Consider the following 26,270-nt stretch of genomic DNA (forward strand, 5'->3'; position numbering starts at 1 on the left):
ATACATTATATGTTAAAAAAAAAAAAAAGAAGAAGAAGATAGCAGGAGGGGAAGAATGAAGGGGGGGAAATCGGAGTGGGAGACGAACCATGAGAGACGATGGACTCTGAAAAACAAACTGAGGGTTCTAGAGGGGAGGGGGGTGGGAGGATGGGTTAGCCTGGTGATGGGTATTAAAGAGGGCACGTTCTGCATGGAGTACTGGGTGTTATATGCAAACAATGAATCATGGAACAGTACATCAAAAACTAATGATGTAATATATGGTGATTAACATAATAAAAAAATTGAATTCAAATAAAATAAGTTTAAAAAAATCGAACATGATGGTAAAGCTACTAAATCTTTTGCTCCATGGAAGAGTGATAAGGCAACAGAAAGGAACTAAAGCTAAAATCGTTTCGATAGAATGTCACACAAAGGAGCATGAAAGGATGTAAGAAAAAATACAATTTCTACTAGGGTAGGAATGAAGTTCTTATTACAGAGAAGAGAACCAGACTTTCCAGAAAGGAACTGCCAACATTACCTGCCATTAAAGTATTACATCAATCAACAAATACATACTAAGAATGAATCAACAACCTATTGGGCATTCTATGATGAGGCTTGCTAGGTAGTTTGCTATTAATAATAGTAAAGATACCAAAGTTCATACTTGATTTACCTGTTAAAACATACAAATCAGAGCAGATTCAAGTTCAAGATTATCCACAGAATAACAAATGTCACACTAAGTCCCTTGTCTCAATGACTAATAAGTGGGAAGGAAAAAGGTACCATTAGAGCTGTGCACTAGAAAACTACGTGTCATTAGTACCTCATGGTATTTAAATAAGACTCATCAAGTAGTTGTGGCAGAAGAATGACTTAGAACTGCCCACCAGTGGCATAAATCTGGCCCTTACAGAACACATAATTTACCTCGCAAAGTCTTAGATTCCAACTTCAACATAAAGAAGTAAATTCTCCTTCCTCTGAAAACCTAGAGCCTTTTGTATCTTTCTTTTAGCATTTATTTTCTAAGTTGTATTAAAAGTTATTTTTACAGATTTTATCTGTGCATTTCTGAGGTCTAGGACTATATCCTTATATATCTCTGCATTTTTTATTATAATATTCAACATAGTACTTTGTATTCTGAGTGTTCAATAAATACTCAGTTATCCACTAGTTAATATTTGAATTATTTTTACAGGATAATTAAGACAATAAAAAGATATGGAGGAGATGGAGCTGTTTTTCCTACCCTACTGTTCTGTTCAGTTTCAAAGTGATTATCATCGAATTAAGATAGTATTTTTGTTTAGTGTGTTTTTAAGGATGGGTATCTTTCAAGTTCTATATTGTCTTCTGGAGGAGGAATTTGTAAGAACAAGAAAATACTTAAAGATAGACTAGATCTTTATGCTTTAAGGATATATAAGACTTAGTAAGGATTCATATTGAAAAAAATTAAGGTGTCATGAAGAATGATACTACATAAAAATGTGAAATATAATAAACAAAGCATCAACATAATACTTATTCAGTTCCCTAATACAGGGGGGCCTAATAGTAATGTCACTGTTATATAACAAATATAAACAAGCAAAAATGTCTGCATAATGACAGTATATTTAAATTTTTAAATCTCTTAAATACTCTGTTATCAGTTCTCTTAAGGGAATAGTCAAATATATTCAGGTTCTCACAGAAAATAATATTAAAATATTTTTCAGATTATATAGCATTCTTCTTCCAAGTACCCAGTGTAAGGTACCATAAGTCTACACTCAGGGTTTATTAACTATGAAAACAACACTTTTTCTACTGCTAAAAATTATTGAGGAAAAAAAGGCTTATATTTAAATCATAAACTTTAATCATTATTTACAGCAAAATCTTCTCTCTGTACATATTATATGAGTTTGTCCTAAAGTTATTAGATCTGTCTTGAATAAAAATAGCTATCAATGTTCCATCTACCTATGATTCAACAAGCTAAGATGGGGAAAGAAATTGATTTTTCTAAATTAGATACAGCTGTTTCTAGCACTCTAGTTAAATTCGAACACTTAAAAAGATTAATAGAGCAATGTATTAATTTTATACATACTATGAAAAATATACATTTTCTTTCCCACAATTTAAAGAAAAACACTCTCTATTCTCATGAAACATATTACCAGTAATATAAAAATGAAACCCTTACTATTAGAGTCCCTAGCTCTACCTATCCCATAGTAATGGTGCCGAATTTTTACATTTTTGCTACAGCAGTTAAGCAAGATTCCTTCTCTATTAAAAAAAAAAAAAAAAGAGCAGAAAGAAAGTGCCATAAAAGCAACCATATTCTATCAGAAGCCAAATACACAACAAATATTTCCTTGGCTACAACCATCTCTAAAGTCAAAAGGTCCATACTCAAGCTTGGGTAATGAGATGAATGGATGCCTAAAATGTTTTAGTAACCATAAAACCAAGAGGGGTGAGCAAATGTACTTTTTCAACTTGGATTTTTAAATCGCTAACAAGTTGACAGTTACAAATCTGTTAAATGGAAACTCTAAGGCAAAGATTTAGTAAATGGCCACTTAAATTACGGATGCCAATCCTGTGCTTAAATTGTCTGAGTTTAATCACAAAATATAACATTATTTACCGATAATGTTTAAAGGAATATAATCCAAAAGGACAACTCTTCCAAATTGCCAGAGGCCTAGATTACTAACCAAACTTTATTTTAAAAAGAATTTACTTTTTATCCATTAGCAAGCCTCCCAGCTGCCCAGAAAAGCTTGTGATTGAAACAAATGACAGCACCCAAGTATTCAAAGGACTAGATCTGAGTGTTACTTCTCTGCTCTTAGAGAATCAAGGATATGCCTTTGAAAGTATTAAGCAGTATTTTAACTCAGGCAAATATTTCTTTAGCATTAGCCGTTGGTCAAAAATTGACTTTTTATTTTTAATAGCTTGTGACACAAATGATACACAGAGGTACAACTAATGACCCTTTATTAGTTATTTAATACAATCACTTAAAAGTTATTCTCATGTTTATAACAGTGTTTTTCTTTTGAGGAATCAGAGGAGGGTACTTTTAGTTTGTTAAAGGGATTTTCCTCCCCCAAACTTGGTACTTCTAAAATGTCATTTTAATAATAGTTAATATATAAAGCATTGATTATATGCCAGACACTGTTCTAAGTAACTTACATTTATGAACTCATTTATCCTCTAAATAACCCAAGAAGAATTATTACCTTTTTTAAAGAACACATGAGGAAACTAAAGCACTAAGACATTAATTTGCCCAAACTCATACAACTAGTCAGTCACAGGAGGAGGATCTGAATCCAGGCAGCCTGGTTCTAGACTCTGTTCTTACCACTTTCCTTCAATCCAGTTAGCACATTACTTTGATCTCACATTTTTGAATTCTTAAAAAGTAGCTAACTTGCTGCTGGCTAAAATCCCCCAAAATATCAAAATATCCATTGTTTTATTTAAATCACTTTCCAACAACTTTAAGGAATTGTATATTTCTCTCTGTAATTAAGAGCAGGCACAATTTACTTGTCAATAATGCTAGTGTGTCATTTAGAAGGTGTAAATGAGGAACTCTGAGAAGACTAACAACATATTTAGAGTTGTCGCTCAGACATTCTAAGCTTAATTTAGAATAGAAGTTCCTCTTTGGCAGCATTTAGCATAGGTATTTAGTATTTGCATTTGAAAATGGACATTCAAATCATCCTGAGGGCTTTCCCTCACAGGCCACACCCGGCTGGCTCTCCAGCAACACTACAGAAAACTGAGGGAGTCGGAAGGTGCAGTATGAGCCCGGGCAGTCACCCCAGGTCGACAAAACCATAAATGGAAATATGTAGCATGAATAACAAATTATTTCCCCAATTCATATACACACCATGGGATGCCTAAGACCATGTGCTCCTTCTGAGAAAAGTCCTAAGACTGCATCATTCGTTCAGTCTTTCCTAAGTGTGTACTGAATGCCTTCCAGGCATCTTCATTTGGAAGAAATGTAAGTTCAGGACATTTATCTCAAGGAGAGTATGATACAGTAATGGTGACCACAGAGAGCAGAAACATGCCACACTGGAACAAGAGTGGGACTGCAGGAGAATAAACACAAATGCAGGCCCCACTATTTACTAGCTGGAGAACCTTAGTGAGGTTATTTGTACTCTGTGAATATCATTTTCCTCATCCTTAAAAAGAAAAGGGTAAATAGCCTATCTAAAGGGGCTATTAGTGCCTGGTACCCAGTGAGTACTTAAAGGTCAATAATTGTTTTAATAGCAACTAATAAATTATGAATTTCAGTAAAAATAATAAAAGAACCATAATAAATAACATACAAAAAAGGGAGAAGAAATGTGTTAAAGAAAGTAAGTATAATCAATTCATAGAAAAAAAGGGTCAGTATAAACTACAGCTTCAAGAATCAGGAAGGAACTAGATGGCGATGGCCACGAAAGGCAAGAAAGATAAAAGCACTACCAGGAAGAAAGAACATTATTTGTAATAATTTGGAATGTTTGGAAGCCTGAGAAGCTTGGGACATTTGAAGCCTCAGGCAGAATTCTCTGAATTGGGGTCAAAGTTTAGGAAAAAAGTAAAGACAGACTGCCTGCCCATTGTGAGGGCCTTGAAGGGCAGTCACAGGCCTTATCTACAGGTTTAATTTTGGCAGTGTAAGAGAAATAACATAATAATAAGAATAGTTTGCTTTTATATATATATAAACAATCATGAAATTTTGAAAAGTAATACCCAGTTAAAGAAGTCGTATTCCTTTAAAGTTATTTAGTAATTTTTTTTTCCAGTTGTACTCTAATAGCTAGAGGATACTACTGAGAAATTTTTATCAAAAGAGAAAAAAACATGAAATAATTATAACTTCTAAACATGGCTCTTTTTTTGTATCAATTAGAAAATATATTAAAGACATATGCCTATTATATAAATGTCTAAAAGAGTTCACAAAACAAAAAGTAAATGTATTTTGAGTAAATTAAAATATAGAGTAATTTGCAAAGATAATGCCTAAACGACAACAAAAATATTTTATACACAACAAAGAAATCATTTTCCTTAAAAACTATTTTGAAAATAAAAAAGTGTTGGGGCGCCTGGGTGGCTCAGTTGGTTAAGCAACTGCCTTCGGCTCAGGTCATGATCCTGGAGTCCCTGGATCAAGTCCTGCATCGGGCTCCCTGCTCGGCAGGGAGTCTGCTTCTCCCTCTGACCCTCCCCCCTCTCATGTGCTCTCTCTCATTCTCTCTCTCTCAAATAAATAAATAAAATCTTAAAAAAAAAATGGCTCATTGAAAATAAAAAAGTGTCTAAATATATTTAGTATACTTTAAAAATTAAGCTTTCATTCAAGATTGAGTCAAAAGAAATGTAAAAACATACAGAATAAGAATACTGTCCCTCAACTTCCCGAAAGAATTAGCAGAAAAAAGAAAGAAAATACCAAACATAAAAAGGAAAAAGGTAGATAAGTTAACAAACAAGTTTATAATAAGATGTGATCGATAATCAGGAAAGATATTTTCTGATGAAATGATATATTTTCCCGCAGAAATTGGGAATCTGGCTTTGAAGATAAAAAAAAGTCAGAGTCAGTGAAATCTCAGATCCCTATCTGCTCAACTGATAATTTAAATGATTTAAGAAAATTTTCTCTTCAATTTGCTTTCCTCAAATCTGAAGTTCTTCACAAATTTAAAAAGGAAAAGAAAAATGTAGCCTGCAAAGATTAAAAATTATTTAAATGTGGCAAAATTTAAGCTGATACTTCTAAATTTCCCTCTTGTACTGTAAACTTGAAATCAACCTGTTTTAAAAAAATCTGATAACCAGAAATGATTTTACAATATTATTAGTATAGATGATTGGTTTCCAGTCTTTTAATAAATGAGACCATGTAACTCTCAATAATTTTTAAAGACTCCCCCATGTGATTCCCCCATATGTATACTATATGCAGTATTATGACTTCTACAATGCTTTAAAAAATAGACACATATTTCAAAAAGATGAGCAGGCAAATTAGACATATGTACTTCTCCGGAGACAGCAGTTTATCTGCCTATCCATTTAAGGACTCCTAGTAACTCCTCAGAGATGTAAGAGCCATTGGGTGCGAACTACTAATTGAGAAGTCAGTTTAGGAAGGATATCCCCCATTCACAAGTGTTTAGTGTTTCATCGTTTATGACAGGGTTCACACACCAATTCTGAAAAGTAGACAGGTACCAAGTATAAGAACTCTCATTTTCCAAATGAGAAGATCAAAGTCTAGAGAGACCGAGGAAATGGGTCAAGGTTAGACAGCTTAATAACAGTGGAATTCCTATTAGATAGCATGTCTTGCTATTACTAACTCAATGTTTTATCCATTACAACTTATTCATCTGGTCATGGAAGGGCAGTGTAATTATTTTCATTAAAATCAGACTAACGTATTTAACCAATAATTCAGAGAGAGAAACATGTTTTGATTTATATCTTCTTGGACTATCTAAAAACTCGGCTGGCTACAATTCCACATAATAATCATTTTTAGGGTATTAAAACAAAAAAGAAATGCCAAAATGAGCTAGCATATGCTAAATAGATAAACCCACTCAAAAAAATGTTATGGAATAGGAAGATGATAAATTTCCAAATATTGCAAAATTTCCAAGCTCCACTATTTTTAAATTTTCACTTTGTACCGTCACTTCTATATGCATTAATCTATAAAACCCAACTCTCTAGTTAATTTCTCAATGATCTTAAGATCAGGTAGTTACATTAAAATGCATTAACACACAATTCATTAATTAGTTAAGAGGTAAGCCAATTTAGAACAATACATAAATGATGTGCCAAAGAATGTGGGAAATAGTAACTAAAGGTTACTAAAACAACGAAAACCGAAAAGTCAAGGAATACAATGCCTTAAAGCACATTATTTTGGATTTTAAAAGACCTTTATGATACTTTTTTCATGTGTGATATTAAATGTTTCTTTTTTCTGACCCATTCTAAAGAACCATAAAAAAGCAAATTAAAATAGGGATGAAATAAAACGCTTACAGGTTTGTATCTCAGTGCATCTCTGTAGGATCCAAACAAAGCAGCCTGTGCCCTAAGAAAGGCCCTAGCTACTCCATCACCCGTAGCTGTAGACTGCTTCTTCAGTTTATTTTTCAGGGCCGAGACCTGCATGACAGAGAGGAACAGTTAAATTAACACCTCAGAAATTGGTACAGCGAGGTACGAACCCAATCAGCAGGCAAACCACAGTGTCTGCAGGTCAGCCAAAAACTCATCCTCCTACCTGATAGCTTATCTTTTTAACTGCAGAGAGCACCTGCTGGTCTGTTAATTGAAACGAAAGCAGGAGTCGATAGTAACGTGCTAATGCAAATTGGTTTATGCTCTCTTTTTTTCCCAAGGCCTCTTGACATAAATAAGCTTTAATTATTTTATGGTAAACTGCTTGTGAGCCACTTTTCTGCAGATTTTTAGCAATTACAACATGTGTGTCTACTTGTTTTGAGATGAAGCCGGTTGGGTATCGTTCATTTCTTCCGTGTCAGGTTATTTGTTACAGGTCCTCCAGGATCACTTACCATTTAATTTTATTTTTGGATGCCTCATTTGCATATAATTTTCTAGTCATTTGTTGAATAGTTTTCACCATTATTAGACAAAAAGAGAGGGGGAGAAGTTAAAGTGATTGAGAACCTACCATGAGTAGAGATATCATGTTAAGCACATGTTATACACTGTCTCATTTAGTTTTCATAGCCTTCTGAGAAAGACATTCATATTACCATTTATGAATGAAGAAACAGGGGCTCAAAGATGTGAATCAGTTTGTCCTCCCTACACAGCTAATACATGGGAAGACAGATTTCAACCCAGTTCTGTCCAGTTTTTTCCACTACAATGTGCTGGGTTTGAGTTCAATGTCATTGCCTTATGAACCAGTAATCAGATTAAAATAATGTTTTTTGGGGGACGCCTGGGTGGCTCAGTTGGTTAAGCGACTGCCTTCGGCTCAGGTCATGATCCTGGAGTCCCGGGATCGAGTCCCGCATCGGGCTCCCTGCTCGGCAGGGAGTCTGCTTCTCCCTCTGACCTTCCTCCCTTTCATGCTCTCTGTCTGTCATTCTCTCTCTCTCAAATAAATAAAATAAAATCTTTAAAAAAAATAAAATAAAATAAAATAAAATAATGTTTTTAAATCAAAGAAAAATTTATTACTCAGGAGTCTGCATAATTTTTCAAGGCCTAAATTTGTTATCATTTTTCATACACATCTGTCCTTCAAGTTCAGGTTCTGTGTATTTTAGAGAATGCGTATTATTTATAAATGGCCCTTACTTAGAGGAGTATTCTGTAGGTATAATCATACTCCTGATGTATACTATTTTTTTTAAGGCGAAATGATGTGATATGTTCCTTTTATCTAATTCACCTGACCAATTCCTTTCACACATTATAGAAAACTACACTCTCTACACTTAAAAAATATTGGTGCTCATATACATTCCTCAGTGATGCTTTACAGGGAACATGAAGTCACATAAAAATTGTTTTTTCAAGAAAACAAAACTGATGGAGAAATTGTGGTTGGACTGTTCCCTTAACAGAGCATATTCTGACCCTTATGAAACTACCAGATAATAAAATAAAATAATGTCATTTCTTCTTTACATATAGACACAAGGAGGGGTATTTTTAAAAATTTCTTTATGCAAGTAGCCCTGACTACTCCTGTAGATGATGACTGTAATTGAAGTGTCAACCTAATTAACAACTAAACTTTGAATAATGCTAATGAGAAATGAACACAGCATCAGAGGAAAGACCAGCTCTACAGGTGATAAACCTTCACAGTAGTGACATTTTCCAGTGTAAAGTCACAGTTACTGTGATCTGATCAAAGAAAGAGACCCCCATTGGGTCCAATTATAACCACAGTTTTGAAAAAATTATTGAGTTATGACGTTCATCATCTATGCAGAAAGGCCTTTGCAGTACAGGTCTTCTCCCCATAGCTGTGATCTTTTCAATTTATATCCAAGCTCCACAGATTCGGATAAAAGTCTGGAGCCTAATTCATTTAGCCCACAAAGTGCACTGATAAAATCAGGATTCATTTAAGAGGAAGTTTTTATTATTAAAATCTAAACTCAATAAATGCACACTTCTAGGTAACCCACATACTCAAAAAATATAGCTAAATGATGCAAAACCAAATCTTATGACTTAATGTCTTTCATTTTCAAGTTTGTAAGTAATGTTATTTTTTAAGCTTCAAATGCCTTTAATGAAAACCAATGGGAATGAATATCAATACATGTATTTAATAACTGCCCCCCTCAAAAAAAGCTTATGATGGAAGGAATACGTCTTTCCATGTATTATAAAAAGTAAATGGTTGGGTTATTTTCAATTTATTTTTGAAAGAAAACAAAAAACATATTTTAAAATGTCATGCCTTACTTACATCTTGCAAAAGAAAATTCCTCAAAGTGTATTTTTCTACAAAACATGAAATTGACAATTCAGTTCTCCACAAACCGAGTATTCTCAGGACAATCATAATACATGCTCACAGAGAATGGAGGCGAGTCAAACCATTCCTTAGCCTTCTTTACCCCAAGTCCTTAGGTGCTGAATTCAGTACTGCTTAAGCTAGCCAGGATATTAATCATATTGCCACAAGCCCTTCCTAACCAAACTGTAAATATGGGGCATTCACCTCCAAAATTCAATGTAGTACTTGAGCTCCCTCAGGAGCTCTGTAGAAAATAGGAAAGAAAAAGAAAACACTTGTTCTACAACTGTGTTGTCCAGTACAGTAGCCACTTGAAATGTGACTAGTCCAAATGGGGATTTGCTCTAAGTGTCAAAATACACTGGATTTTGAAGACTTAATACCCCCCAAAAGGTAAAATATCTCATTAATAATTTTTATATTGATTTCATAATGAAATAATATTTTGAATATTTGGTTAAATAAAATATATTAAAATTAATTTCACCTATTTTTTTACTTTCAATGTGGCTACCAGAAAATTTAAAATTTGCGTATGTGGCTCACATTTCCATTGAACAGTACTATTTTACATAAGCATACTATCTAATGTGACATGTGAGACTAAAACATTGCCTGGTAAGAAATATGGTTACATTGTTCCTTTGCCTATTTCTACATTACTTCAACCTTTAAAAACTGCTTGAAGAGGTTTTCCTTGACCTACTCTAGGTGGGCTTTGACTGTCAGTAAGTAGACCTGAAGTTGTTCCTATTTTTCAGAGACCAAGAGGGCAGGTGAGTTAAGTGTTTCTTGGATGCACAAATGAATGCTCAAAAATAGCTTCTAAAAATGAAATATAGTTTTTTAAAATCAGTTTTAGACAGAAAGATATGACTTTAATATAAAGTGACTGTTATCAACCTTGCTGTTTCCCTGTCCTTTAGATCACTGAGTAAATTATCACCAGTTACCAATGCCCTCTGCAGTGCTAATTAGCTTTTAGCAGTTTTTATCTATAAAAATGGTGATGTCTCTTCTGTACTTTTTCAATACTAGGTCTGGGAAATAGCATTTCCTGCTTTAACTTCCAAACTTCTAAATTTAGTTATGAAATAAATGTACATTTTCCCCAAAATCATAAAGTTCATATTCACATGTAACCCTGAACTCAGAAGAGTATTTGGAACTTTAGTCACCTGCCTATTATCACACAATCCCATTATGCAACACTGAAAAAGTATTGACTGTTTTCTCTTTTTATTCTTACGAAAGTAAGCAAGCCTCAATCTCCAATGGCTAAAGACTACTTCAAAACTGACATCTGATTTTATTATGACACTCTTTAGTCTGTAAATAAATTATCTTTTTAAGTCTAATTAGGCATATTAGACCAAAAAAAAAAAAAAAAGCTAAACAATGAAAAGAACTTCAGAAATAAACATCATTTCACGGCTCTTATCAAATGTTTAAATTCCTTTCATACAGTGAGAATTCAGGCTTCCAAGCAGCCATCCAAGGGAGGAATTATAACCTGGGTTTAGCACAGTGGGAATTCACTGCAACATGAATAATATTACCACCAATTCTCCACTTTTACCCTCTTAACACTGAAGTGACTATGAATAAAAGTAGGGAATTACATGAGTAAACATAACAAACAGGTATAAATTAAGAGTGCAAGCCACGTGCACACAGTCTGAGTAATGAAGTAATTATGCCAACCGGGAGTTAGGAAGGGAGAGCATATTAAAGCAGCTTAGTTTTTCAGAGAAGCGGCAGATTTTTCTCTTGACTTTTAGATGTGTCTTTTCAGGAAACATAAATTAACCCTATACCCAGAAATTTTATTTTTGCTTTTTAGGATCACAAAGATCAACACCAGGGTAAAAAGCAGAAGGTAAAAATAAATGTCCGGAAATAATATTTAGATAACCTACACAACCCTAAAACACCCCTCTGATGTTTTTAAATACCTCCTTTTGTGTAACTACACTGTACTTGAGAATCCACATACATTTATGAAAGTTAGAGCTTCAAATAATTATCTGCTTTAGAAAAAAGTTACAAAGATAAAATGTTTTATTCTCCCTTGAAACATGTTATGGTCATCACATGAATCAGATACTAAATCCCTACATTTCTTTAATCCTTCTAATGTTCAGGGTTTTTTTAGAAATAAAATTAACCCTACCCTCTTAATATAATTTTCTAGTGAGCTTCTAATTAAGGATTAAAACAGTAACCATATCAAATGAAAAGCACAGGATACACTTGTGGAGGGTATCATTACCTTGTCTCTTTGTATGCTTTAATAACCTATCAAAACCTAATTAATATAGGGTCAGTTCTAACTATTTTCCTTTCAGAGGCCATTATAAAATAAAGACAACCAAACTGCTCTTATCACCACCTCAAGTCCAATGCCAGGCAAGCATCTCTAATATCAATGTCACTTCCATTCATCCAGTTACTCAAAAAGGAATCTTGCAGGTCCTCCTCAACACTTCAGCCTTTCTCATCTCCCACATGCAATACATCATCATGCACTGTCAGTTAGACCTCTGATGGAGATTCAAATCTGTCCACTTCTCCCTACGTACCTGCCACTATCAAGTTCAAGCAACTAGCATCTCTACCTAGACTACTGCAAATGGTCTCAATTGATCTTCCTGCTTCATTCCTTACACCCAGTTATCTTCAGGACCCAGACCCCAAGATGATATGTTCAGAAGTCAAAGTAGATCACACTATTCCTCTGCTAAAAATCTCCAATGAATTTCCAATAAAGTCCAAATGTCCCTAACAAGAGCTACAGATCTTTTATGATCGCATCTCCTATCTCTACAACCTCATTTTGCATAACTCTCTCTTTTGTTCATCTCACTACAGCTATACAAGACTTCTTTCCATTTCTTGAATTTGCCAACCTCTTCCTCACAGTAGGACCTTTATACATTCTATTCCTCCTCCTCCCACTTATGGCAGAGATGACACCAACATCCACTCCCCCTTTCTTTAGTAATAGAAATTCTAAGTTTTGATTGGTGCTTGCTCAACCTACCTACACTGACCCAACTATTTTCCAACATCCCTCATGACTTGGTGCAGCCATGTGGTTGGGTTCAGATGAATGGAATGTGAGTTCCATGAGAGCAGTGTATTATATCTTCCTGTTCACTCAGCTCCTAGCATAATACAGGCATTATAGTGGGTGCTTGATAAATATTTGAAGGAAGGAATGACTGACTGACTGAATGAATGAATAAATAAATAAATAAGCAACCTGTCACACTTCTACATTAATTTCTCTAGTGCACAGGATCAGAATATCTATGATGGGATCTAGGAACATAATTCATTTAAAACTTCACAAAATCATTATGATATCAGCAAGATTTGGGAACCACTATTGTGACAGTGCACACAATATCATACATACAAAAAAATCTCTTGAATGTGGAAAAGCCAAGAACTTAAAGGACTAGAAACAAATGGGAAATTATCCTTAAAACCAAAATCAAGGTCTTTACATTTAAGTATATATGTATATATGTATGTACGTACATATGTGTGTATTAGCAGTAAGAAGAGAGAGAAGAATGCTATTAAGATGCATTCAAAGAAAGGCTAGGTAATTTAGTTGGAAATGAAAACCCATGAGAAAGCCAAGGAACTTCATGAGCACTTAAAATCACTAAGAGTAACAAACTATCAATCAACTTTAAAATGGCAAAAGTACAGAGACATAAGAGAACTACTAAAGCCTGATCACTGCAGTGGGAGGGAGAGATTCTCTTATTCAGTTGGGAGAAAATAACAAAGACCTTCTAAAAGTTTGGAAGCCATTGGTTTTGAGTTTTGTTTTTTGTTTTCTTTTGCTTTTGTATTTAAAGTTTAGATAAAAAAAAAATACACACCAAGAAAAAAGTACAAAAAATAGCAAAATCTATAGTTTACTTACTAACAACAAAAAACCTGTTACAAACAATCACATCTCTGAAAATACTTAAAAGAATAGTGAGTTTCCACAGACACCCAAAGTCGTGTGCAGAAACACCATGACTGCCATCACAACATGGTCTCCCTTTCTAGAGAGAGGAGAGAAGTTAAACTCACAACCAAAAAAGTCTACGTTAAACATGCATCCAGGTTTCTTCTTTTCATTACTATAAAAGTCAGATGAAAATATCCTTGTAAAATATCCTAAGAAGTAACTCTAAACAGGGACTTCAAAAGCAACTTCTATTACAAAAGATAAAAGAAATGCAAGTTACGTTTCCCTTCAACCACCATTTACTGAATGCCTACTATTTACAAAGCCCTGCGCTAAGGCGATGTGGCAGGGGCAATGTGCATGTAGGTGCCTGAATTCTAACAGCTGGAGATTGAGGAGAGAGCATGACTGCATTTCTCCAGGAGAAAACTGAAAGCAGTATTTGTCTCCTGAAGTCTACTCTATTAAACCAAAAAAAAAAAAAAACAACAACAACAAAAAAAACTCTTTACTCTAGAACTTGAATGAATTCGGGTTATCTTTCTACCCTGGCCACTCCAGAAATGCTGGGGAATTTATTTACTGCTAAACACGACAAGGATTATAGCAGAGCTGTGGCAAACCTGGAACTAATACAATATTCTCTGGACCTTTTTTTTTTTTCTTTATAACGTATATTATCACAATTTAACATATTAAACCTTCATGTTAGGTTAGAGGAAATATACAAGGAATTAAACATATCTATTAACTATTCACACAGTTGCAAGAGTTAAATTTGTTTACAACTTTCATTTTTTTTAAAAAACTGATTTAAGAAAAGTCTCTGAAATAACCAACTATTTTCCAAACTTATTCCAAAATTAATTAACTCACTTGAATGTAGGTATCTTAAAATTTTACTTAAAGTCGGAGTTTGGGGGCTTTTCTCCAGGTCTTTGGGCTTTTAATTTAATGATTTTTGGTGATTCAGAGCAATTTGTGTCTTTTCTTTTCATTGCACAATAAAACCATTAACCTTTCCTTCATGTGATACTCGGAAGTGTCACTAAAAGACGCACAGTATTTTAGATGACCCTATTTTATGATAAAGTATTTTCAATATTTTAGTAATTAAATATGCTTTCTACTAAATGTAGCTATCCTATAACATACCAGGGTCTATAGTGAATTGTACAATAATACTTAAGTGTACTATATGTTCTACATACCCTCATAACAGAAAATAAAAAAATCATTTTCCAATAGTGTGATATATACGATGAAAATAAGTTTTTAGAAGTGTTAACAATCCTAATTTAAATCAAATAGATCATACTGCTATTTTCTTCAGCAAGATCAGAATATAGAGTAAGCTTCTATATTAAATTCTAAAACAGTTACTCATTACACTGTATATCATGTTTATATGAGAGGGACCATGGTCTAGTGTTTGGGGCATAAGTATGACAGATCAAACTATATGAACTAAAGCTCTAAAAATACCATGTACAGTATATTTTCTGTGTCTTCATCTTCTTATCTAAAATAGGGATAAGTATATTGAGTATATTATTTTTTACAATCTAATGAGTTAAAATTATTTAAAGACAATTAAGCACCACAGACCAAAATTCACTTTCCTGGTAATGGATATTTTAATGCACGTAACTTTTTCAGATGTCAATTCTAACCTGCTTTCATCTATAAGAATTAGTTTATAATTGTTCTAACTTAATTTTCTCATGAAGGGATTTCCTAAACCTCATTATAATTCTAATTAGCTTAATTTTCTAACAAGTGAGTTATCCTATTTATTTTTGAAATAGTTAACAATTCTCCAAATTCCTTTTAAAAATATTAATGATGATAAAAATTAAAATGAGCAGTAGTACCTTAGAAATAGAACATTTTAAATTATTATGTAATTGAAACTAAATCTGTATATATATTTGGAATGAGGAGATCTCAACAGTAAATTTTCTTAGGTTAAAATGAACTCACTTGAAATTTCAAATGTTGTATTTAATTCAACTGTCTCAATTTCCCCACACTTAAAAACATACCACAGTAACACTAAATTCAACTGATATTGTTACATAGCCCTAAAATTTATTTTTTATATAAAAACACTCAACCTACGTGTTTGAAGGTATCTATATTTGACATAGCCACTAAAAAAAAAAATCACAATGCATTCAGACAGAAAACTACAAAAGTACATTTTAATGGATCTACTGCTTTTAAAAGATATTCCATGTAATAATCAATATCATTAAAATCACTCTCAATAAAATTTGTTTTTTTTTTCTTTTAATGATCCAAATCTATAGTGAAATGATGAAATCGAAAAACAAGTGTTCTTGTCAGAAGACAGGAAGAGAGTTTTTTCCCTTCCCTTAAGGAAAACAAAGGATTCCTGAAAGCTTTGCCCTGATTTATTTTTCCAATTTTAAATACCTTAAGAGTAGCGGAACTGCTACTGGCATGGTAGTATTTCTAACAGTCAATAAATCTAAAATATTATGTGTGAATATTGGAACGAAGCCATTAAGAAGATTACAGCATGCAACACAGCAGAGGGTCCACAGGAAAAAAGAACTAGTAATTCAGGACAACTGTGACCACTGACCTTTGAACAGCCAAGACCACTGGTCAAGCTGACACAATAATAGAGTGCACATGCACAGAAAGTCATCTAGCCTGTAAGTATAATTTAAATGTTTTGGTAAATGATTTTAAAAGGCCCCCTTTTAAACATCAGTTAATTTACTAAATAATCAAACAATACCAGTAGTAATATTTTTCAGGATTCAAGTATATTTCATTAATGCAAATCACAAAAAAAAAATCAGTAAGATCATTTGTAATTTTAACACATCTCATTTAAAACATTTATAATTAGAGAAAGTATGATGTGATAACTTTATCATATCTCCTACAGAACTGTAAGAGATAGCTTTTGGAAAACTGATGAAAAAGCTAAATTTATTAGAGAGGGTTTAAACAAACAATCACCTAAAATATTTTTAGAAAATGACCATAAGTTTAAAACCTCTCATACTTTCAGCAAATGGTCCTAGTTCCACCCCAGGGCTGTATCCACTTATTCATTGTTCAAACTTCTCTTTAAGTCTGTGGCCTTTAATTTCAAGCATACGTATAGTTATATCTACACCACCTAACAGTGTGCCTTTTTATGCTTTTTTTTAAATTTCAGTTATGTACAGTTAACTGTTACAAATAAAGGAGATGGTCCCTCCTGTCATTTTATATATTTAGGCTTTTACATTTTCTGAGTACTATTTAACTTCTTCATATTTTAAAATAAATGTCTTAATATGAAACTAATTCTACTGGGAAAGTAGTACATCTCAATTAAAAAAGAATCACCCATCAAAAAAATTACTATTAAGGATTGTTTTCTTAAAGAAATAAAATCAGCCACCACTGAAAGTGACTATAAAAATTTTTATGACACAAAAAAGCTGATTTATTTCTCTTTTTTCTTCCTCTTCTTCTTTTTTCTTTTTTAATAAACAATACTTTCTCCTTAGGGCATTAACAGTAGGAAATGCATTGCACATAAAGACAATATTTGTAAAAGTTGGGACTTTATTTCATAATTATTTTTCCATCCAATGAAGAATTCTTTGATGAATTTCTAAATTAATAACTCTAATCATTTTTAGCAGCTCCTGCAAAATTTTTATAATGAGGCAATCTAGTTATAATGAGCTAAAAAGATAACATAATTCTTTACTGGTCTGGGTTTGGATTTGTTCATACATAGCATAAATTTTACTACAGTAAGATAAAGTAGTTCAATTTAATTTGCTTCAAGGTCAGCAAGTATTTTAGGTTACTTATGGGCATAAATAATCTGATTTTAACTTTAAAATCACATTTTTCCTATCACTTGTGATAAGAACAATCAAAGCCAGTATTACTATATTATTTGAGTTTGAAATTTTTAAATTCACTTTTTCAAACTCCCTGATAATGATTTCAAAGTACTTGCAATATTACAGAAAAACATATGATGAAGGATTTTTATTTCTAAATTTTACTATCCCTGAAAAAACTGGATTTTTTTAGGAGAGTTATTTTTAACTTAGAACTGTTATAAAGATATTTTTAAATAGCCATTATATATATACAGAAACAGTACTAGTCTGCATTTTTGCCCTGTTCTAAGGAATACGAAGGCCAAAAAAATGCACTTTTGGTGACTAACATGAAATACAGAATATATCCTATTATAAGCTGCAGACACGCACATGCACACGCAAGCGCGCGCGCGCACACACACACACACACACACACACGCACACACACACACACACACAAACCCTCTGCAAGATCAAAGACCAGAAAAGAACTGGCACTTAATTTATCAGCCTTTACAGACAAAAGACAGTTTTCGTCATTTCAAAAGGATCAGATGTCTTTTATGACAAACTGGGTTTGCAGTTTAATTTACAAATAGAATTCTAAGTAAGCAGTCTTTGCTCTGCCAAAGCAAATGACAAACAGTGTAGGTTTTCATTCTTGCGGCCCTCAGCAGGATAGAAAAGATTAAAATAAAACTGAAATAATTTAGAGAAAACAAATAAATGTTTCAGAAAGTTGAGGGAGATCAAAGACAGAATTTTCTGACCCCAACTGTACAAGCATTTCTTATTATATTGACCAGTGCCATCAGATCATTAATTAAAAGGAAAAGCACTGGCAGGTGGCAGGGAAGCAAAAGCCGGTAATTGGCCCCCTTCTTCTCCTTGCCTTCAAAAACTCTCTCATTCTTTTGCAAGACATGCCACTAGGCAGACAGAAATGCCTACTTTGTAATATAATGATTAAGATGAGATGAAGAGACTTAGGTTTAAAGAAACTCTGCCTAATGAATGCATCTAGCTTTTTAATTATGATCCTACTTTTACAATAGGAATAGGATGTTCCATTCAACATCTCATCAACTGCCAAAAGTAGAAAATATTAAATACAGAATCTACATGATTCCTCTCACACCCATGCACATACTCAGCCCTTTTATTTCAGATAGAAAACTGGGAAAAATAACTCTTGGTAATTCAAGTGTCCAGGAGAAAACATATATATATATATCTATATATATATATAGATATATGTATGTTCACCACAAAATAGCCTTCAGACTTACCACATCACTCGGTAGGTTGTTCAAGTCATTAAATGGTGATTCTAAAGTGTTTGTGTCAACATTTAACATAACCACATCCTCCAATGATTTATTTTTCACTCTCTGTTTAAAAAACACAATTATAAATAAACATCTTAGTATATTTTCCTTCCAAAACTATAATGAGCTTAGAAATGTAGAGAAAATTATCTTAAGGATAATCAGCCTTGGGAAAAGAAAAAAAGAAAATCCTATATTATAAGAACATATAAATGACTTTGCCTTATGAGAAAGAAAGTTTGTCCATAATCATTCAAAAAGATTGGGTGGAAAAAAATCCTTAAAATAGAATGTTTGCTCATCTAAACACACTGATTTAGTTTGGAGATACTGAATATAATTTAACTACCAAAGAGATATTACAACAAAAACTCACAAAATAGGCACAGCTACATTAACCACAAAAATTTATACCTTTATAAGCTGAATTTCAATCCTATGATACAGGAACTTGTGGCCAGTTCTATACCTATTTTTAGCACAAATCATATTGTAGGGCTAACATAAGCCAATAATTATGACTACTGTAAGTGAACTAAGTTTTAAATTAATAAACATTTTCTCTGTATTTCCATATCAATTCAGTGTAAGCTGATGATGAGGACTGTAAGTTAAGAAAAATGATAAAGAAGGCAGTAATAAGAAATTGTTAGTAATATTTATCACATGATTAATATAAAAGATCAAATTTAACAGCCTATCAAATTGTTTGGCTTATCTTACTTGTTTGACAATTTAGTCAAATGGTCAAATTATCTCAATATGTGGACTAATGATGGTATATTAGAATTTCATCAAATTTTTCATTCTTAAAGAAAATACTTATGGTTTATTTTTCCTATTTAAACTAATATGTATACTTAAATCATGTAAATCTATTTGCCTTATTTACATGATAGGAAATAGTATTACTTTTTGAGCAAATAAATAAGGTGCTCATTAATGAAACAGATCTATCAACTCAGAATTCCATAATTGTATAGGTCAACTGGCAATAAGTAAATTAATTTCAGTGTAGTATTCTTCTTCAGTATAGTATTTTTAAAAATAACATTCTAGAATAATAGCCATTTTTGGAATTATTAAATACCTTAAATTTTAAATTGGCCACCAATTCTTTTAACTTGTTCAAGAATGAAATTTCCTTGATTCATTTAGAACTTCAAATCTCTGCATTGATTAGGTAGAATGTTAAATTTGCTAGGGAAATGGTGGTATAGAGTACGGAATTTGTGTTAAGAAAGCCATAGTGTCTGTGTAGAACATGAATTCTCCAGGGAACACATGATTTTAAAAATCCATCTTGGAAAAGTCATTGTAAGTACTCTAAAATAAGAGTCAGAGGATGGCTGTTTCTTAGAAATTAACAGAGAATCACCTACAATTGTGTGACACTATTGACAAAACATTTATAAATAAACTATTCCCTTTCCTTTCCATATGTATACATACATGCAAAAGAGGCTCACATACATAAATATATAGTTATCTATAAATTAACTATAGCATAAATACGAAAATACCCTATTTTATAAGCAAAAATACATTTATATTAATGGCATTTGGATGGGAAAGGTGTGTCATAATTTTGATTTCCACCTTCAATTCTAAGTTGTCCCTTTCAACAGAAACTGTAAAGATAATCCAGAAATCCAATGCACTTGCGAAAGGATAAAATGAGGTCCTCTAAATAGCCTGAAATAATGGTTATGTGATGCCTAAATATTCTGTGGTGATACAAATGCTAAACTCTGAGTAAAGAAGATTAGTATTAACATGAAATGTATAATTTTTTCCAAGTTGCACTTAGTTTAAAAAAGTGTGATAATAGCTGAATATTAAATTCTGTTCAAGGGACCATGCAATAAGAATGGAAAATGTATTGATTTCAATAAATCAATACAACTGAGAACGATTCTACATAAGCAACAAGAGAAATACAGTATGTAATTAAAATTTTTTTTTAATTTGGATTAATCTTAGTATTTTATCTATGTTTCCTTCCAAGTCAGGCTTTAACAATTTTCTAAACAGGAGTAAAAGGTCATACAGCATATAAAATGATACCACTTTCTCTGTCTCATATTTTTATAGCTCATAAAATTCATCAGCTTGCTTGGATCGGGAAAGAACAAGAAAAAGGAGAATTTGCCTTTTTCTTCAAAAGTAATAAAATAATATCAGGACAGAGACTGAAAGTCTTATGAAGGACAACAGCAAGGTATTAAAAGTTGGTAAGTCTTTCTCTCACATCCTCTCTATATAATAACACATCCAGGCAATGTGACTACATATGTGCATCATGTGTTTTACTGCAAGGAAATGACACAGTGGCAGTAGTCACATGTTCTTGTAAAACTGAACTAACATTTTATTCAGAACTATTTTTTGTGTATTTTAAAACACATAATACAATCCTTACTTTGTAGCCTCCACTAACTTATTTCTCATCATTTACAGGCCTTTGAGTTCATCCCTAAAGTCTAATTTTCAGGGGGAACAAAATGTCCTTATCCTTTATTTTGGAAGCAAATTCACATTTTAAAAAGAGATTCCTAGCCATCTTTCACTCATGATTACATAGAAATAATTAAAAGAAAGATTTGAAAGGATATTAGTTTCACATCCTTGAACAATTACATCTAGAAGTCTTTGTAAAACTAGTGTACTGAAACTGTCTTGACCAAGAGAGAGAATAGGGCATATTTTGATTCTTCCTAAAAAAAAAAAACCTGTTGTAATTGCAGCCGAGCAAAATGTAAAAAATTACTCAGTTTGGTCTCATATATAAAATAGGTAAACAGATATATCCACATTTTAATTATAACACCATTAATATAAAACAAGATAGCACAAAAGATAAAAAAAAAATCTGCCTATTAATGATATAATAAGAATAGAATTGCAGGACTTGTATCATTTTGTAATAAATTAAGGAGAAAGTTACTAAATGGTACCCAACTGGTTTAAAGACATTCTCGAAGTTCTATTGTACCTTCTCGTTCACTATTAAACCAAATAAACCTAATTGAACTGACTACAAAGACAGTTCAATAAGTCCAGAGTATAAAAGGTACAGAGATTTCAGCCAATCTAATCATGGCTCTAAACAGTCTTATTTAATGATGAACCAATTTAAAATTAGAATGGACCATTTCTCTAAGACAATACTGTAAGGAGTAAAAAATTCTTAGATTTGCTCCTTAAAAAAAGTACTGATTTTCTCTATAGGTATCCAATACATTTATGATAAGGGTGATCAAATATTTAAAACATGTACCCATTTCCATAATATTTTGGAAAAGCTGAATCATCTGTTTTAAACATTGATATAGCACCATTATGCAACAAAATATATCACATCAACAGGTACAATAAACTACTTTAAATATTTTTCATCTGTACAAATAAATATATTATAAAAATTAATCTATTAAATAAGAGGAGACATGTGCACTAAAATCAAATTCAATTTGATGACTTCTTTGAACCCATACCAACTAACTGCGGTTAGATTTTATTCAGTGAAAATAATGATGAATAAAATACCAGATATATATCCCACAATCAAATAACAGACTAAATACCTATTCATTCATGCTTTATTTTATGCACATTGACCTTCCACTGCCAGTACCTTGTCAGGTAAGAATAAATTTTCTAAAAATTAATAAACATAAAGATTCATAATGTTATCCAACTCAGACTTCAAAATTAAAAACAAATTAAGTCTACCAAAGAAACTCATTAAAATGTATTCTTTGTTGATGATTAAACAAATAAAAAATGTTGCCCTAGCATTCTGCAAAAGGAGAAAATGACCAAAACCAGAGCACACGTAGAACTCTCTAACTTAGGAAGGACTACTATAGGAACATTACTTCTCCAGACACAATCCTCAGGAGTTTTAAAATAATCAAAAGGATCTTCCTTGATCAGCAAAGTGAGGACTGATGGTGTATAAAGTGACAACAACTAATGAGAAAACCAAATCTAACTCATTTAGGTTGTTGATTAGACATTGGGCTAATGTACAATATGCACAATCAGCAAAAGAAAAAAAAAAAGAAAGAAAACTGAGTAAAACTGAAATCAGCTAGCATAATGATACCATGCAACTGACCCAAGTCTTTTGTTTGGGTCCAAGTCTTTTATTTATTTATTTTTTTTAGAATCTAATCTTCTAAGAAGTCTTCTCTGGAAATCTCACTGATTCCAAGTTTAAGGTATTTAAAGTTCAAAGTTTTTCACTATAATGATGACAAGTCACAAAAATCATTTTGGAATGAAGTGATAACAGCGCAAAAAAAAATTACTGCATTTTAAATCCCCAACAGGACTGGAAATTAAAAAAAATTTTAAAGCTATATTCTAATTTAAACTTCATGATTAGAGTATTAAAATCACATCTTGAAAATGCACACTGATAAACTGGATCATAATGGAGCTTGAAAAATAAAAACATTTTCCCTTTATGACTTATAACTACATAAATTCTGACCTTCAAAATAAGGTCTGAAAAAGAAATAAATATAAAAGATCCCAAGTGCCATAAAGAAAGTGGTTCATCAAAGACTAAGTTTTTAGTATTTAAAAACTTACCACATGACCTTGACCAAGTTTAACATATTTTCATGGGTTTCATGCCATTGAAGATGGTCATTCAGTATACTAATTGAAATGAAATTATTCCAAATATTACCTTTTTGAAAATGATTGTGTAAGGATACCCTAAATATGAAACTAGTCACTGCTTTATACTATTCAGCTGATACTCTTTCAAAACACAACTGTTTTAACTATGATTTTTATTAATTAATTTATCACTCATGTATCTCATGTCTGAAAGATACTCACCTCTATGAGGCTGGAGTGTATTCCAATCAGGTATGGCATTGGAGCACTAAATTAAAGATATATAATGTATAAGTTCATTAAAACTAAAACAACAATATAAGTAATTCAGAAGGTTTAAAAAACTAAATTAATTAAATGTACAGTTCTAATACAGCCCATTATAGATATTTAAAATTATTCAATATATAAAAGTCAAATTTAATCTGGGAGGCCATTAGTATATTCAAATTAAGGTTGATTTGCATAAAAATCACAAAATAATCTATAATTAAATAAAGAGTGGTAATGCCTAAAATAACTTTTTTATTTAGGAAGAATATTAGAGTCTAGGCCATAGTCTGAATTAAACCTTCCATATACCTCATATCAAATATATCCTAATTATCAAATTCACATTTCTCTTATATACCTTTTTTTATTCAATTAGTTTCTTATTTCTATGATTTTCTTAATATATCATCATTTCATGCCTATTATGGCACCAAAATTTTTTGAGTTAGTCAATCACCCAATATCTATTGAGACCTACTATGTGCCAGGCACTGCTTGGGAACTAGAAGTACAAAGATAAACAAGCGCCTCCTCTACTGCTTTCATTCTCTTTCTGTGCTATCTTTCTGCTCATATACTTAGTCCTTTGTTTAAATGTCATACATTCCTATTTATCCCACTTTTACTTCTATTAATAAAATAATTTTAACAAATCAAAATATTCAAATATGTTTAAGAATAATACTGAATTAATTAATTCAACAGATAATATCTGGAGCAAACCAGATGCTGGAACCTGAGCTATGGTACAATAATAAATGATATAAACAGAATATATTCCCTTGTGGATCTTATACTCCAACAGAGGATACAGACATTAAATATTTTTTGTAACATAAAATCAGACTTACTAGTAATTTCAAAAACATTTCTCATGAAATACAAGAAGGGAATTATCTAACGACATTTTAAAATCAAAATATTATTTAACAAGAAAACCTGAGAATGGACGGATGTCCACAAAGGTAATAGAAGATATGCAAATAAATAGCTATTTAAAAATAAAACATTTTTGACACTTCTTGTATAGACATCTCTGTGTTATATTTAATGCAAACATTTTCTACGTTAATGAAAACAGATAGTCTTTTTCAAAGAATTTGCTTAATTTTCCAAACGTCACTGTCACTGTTAGAGTTGAGCTGTCCAAACTCCTGCATACACTCTGTACTGAGAACCAGTCATGGATAAAGCTAACAAGCACCTCGACAGATCCACAGTTTTCAAGGTAACCTCAAAACTCCAAATTTATTTAAAGATGACTTAACCACTAACATATATCCAGAATTCACCAAAAATAAGGATGGTTAAAATTTATATTTGACTCCTCATTATCCTGTTCATTACTTCTCATTGTACTAGGTTCCATCTAATTCCCTTTTGTAGCTTTGTTCCTTCCTATCTTTTTTTTTTTTTTTTTAATACAACAGACCATCTGGAATTGATCTGATATTCTGGAACATTTGACTGAAAGTTAAGAACTATTTATAGGCCTTGATATCCTTAAGACCTAACAGATTTTTCTGCCTTCAAAAGGAAACAGGAGGAATAAATGTGGACTGTCCCACTTCTGCTTAAATAAAGGAAGGCTGATTACTTCCCTAGTTCAAGTTCTCATCTCTGGAATTCCTTCTGGGACTCCACAGAAGACATAAAATATATGTCACTAACTATTCTAGGCTCCCACGACCGGGTTCAGAACATTTTCACAAAACAGGGTAGAAAATCCCAAGATCTTAAATATGTCAAGCTGTCCATGTGCAAAATAAGTATAAAATTATTCAAGTTACTATGCAAACTTCCAATTCACCCAGATTTATCCTACCCACAAAATTTACAACATAGAAAGTCCAAGGTATCTCAAATTTTGAAGCACGTTTTAATATAATGAGTGTTCATCAAAAATATAAAAGCTTTCTAAAATTAACAATTATTATGTCCATTTTACAGATGTTGGACGAACACTGAGTGGATCAGATTTCAAAAATTCAGAGCCAAAACTAGTAGCTAACCTACTGAAGTCCTATGAAATACAGCTAACACTTTTAAAACTTCATGAGAGCTAGTTATTTCTTGAAATACAAAAAATAAATGTTTAGCAGTTGTTAAACTAGAATAAAAATTCAATTAAGGGCTCATATGTAGAACTTAGTAATGAAGTAACTTGTAACTTTTTCTGTGAGATTACTGGGTACTGTGTTTTTATCTCACTAATTACTAACAAAATCAAAAACATATAGAGATGTTAGAATTGCAAGCATTATTAATCTAGAGCATAAATTCCTAAAATAATCATGATGTTTTGCATATAGATTTTATAGAATATATTTTATAGACAGATTTTGTATTTTATGGAATATAGATTTTACTGAATAGTTATTTCTTTCTCATGAAAACTGGATTGTGTACCTCCTAATATTATATCAGCCAAATCTCACGAAAAGTAATTTTGCAACCCTAGCTGAAATCTCCTAATTAGATTAGGGTGTTAATAAGTCAGGAAGAGATCCTCGGCAACACAGATGTTTTATCATCCACATGCAAAATTGTCCTAGATCTTTCTGTCAATGAAGTTATTTTGCAAAGATAGGATACAGAAGACCGTAATGACTGCT

General features: G+C 32.1%; 2 protein-coding genes across 6 annotated transcripts in view; both read right to left on the bottom strand.

Moving 5' to 3' along the window:
• LOC145722335 (DENN domain-containing protein 1B-like) overlaps positions 1 to 26,270 on the bottom strand; it is a 390,017-nt gene that overhangs the window by 70,055 nt on the left and 293,692 nt on the right. The window lies entirely within an intron of this gene.
• The window catches only part of LOC102748450 (DENN domain-containing protein 1B), a 209,341-nt gene that overhangs the window by 29,545 nt on the left and 153,526 nt on the right, over positions 1 to 26,270 (bottom strand). For 4 of the 5 annotated variants that reach the window (XM_081824947.1, XM_081824943.1, XM_081824944.1 and 1 more), the window contains 3 exons: positions 23,605 to 23,650; positions 18,709 to 18,810; positions 7,099 to 7,224 (listed from right to left, as the gene is read on the bottom strand). In XM_081824947.1, coding sequence (XP_081681073.1) covers positions 7,099 to 7,224; positions 18,709 to 18,810; positions 23,605 to 23,650 — 274 coding nt within the window. The remainder of the gene's footprint in view (positions 1 to 7,098; positions 7,225 to 18,708; positions 18,811 to 23,604; positions 23,651 to 26,270) is intronic. The other variant, XM_081824946.1, reaches the window with a different exon arrangement.

Source organism: Leptonychotes weddellii, chromosome 6 (assembly GCF_054177405.1).
Source record: "Leptonychotes weddellii isolate Sample4059 chromosome 6, ASM5417740v2, whole genome shotgun sequence".
Taxonomy (NCBI): Eukaryota; Metazoa; Chordata; class Mammalia; order Carnivora; family Phocidae; genus Leptonychotes; species Leptonychotes weddellii.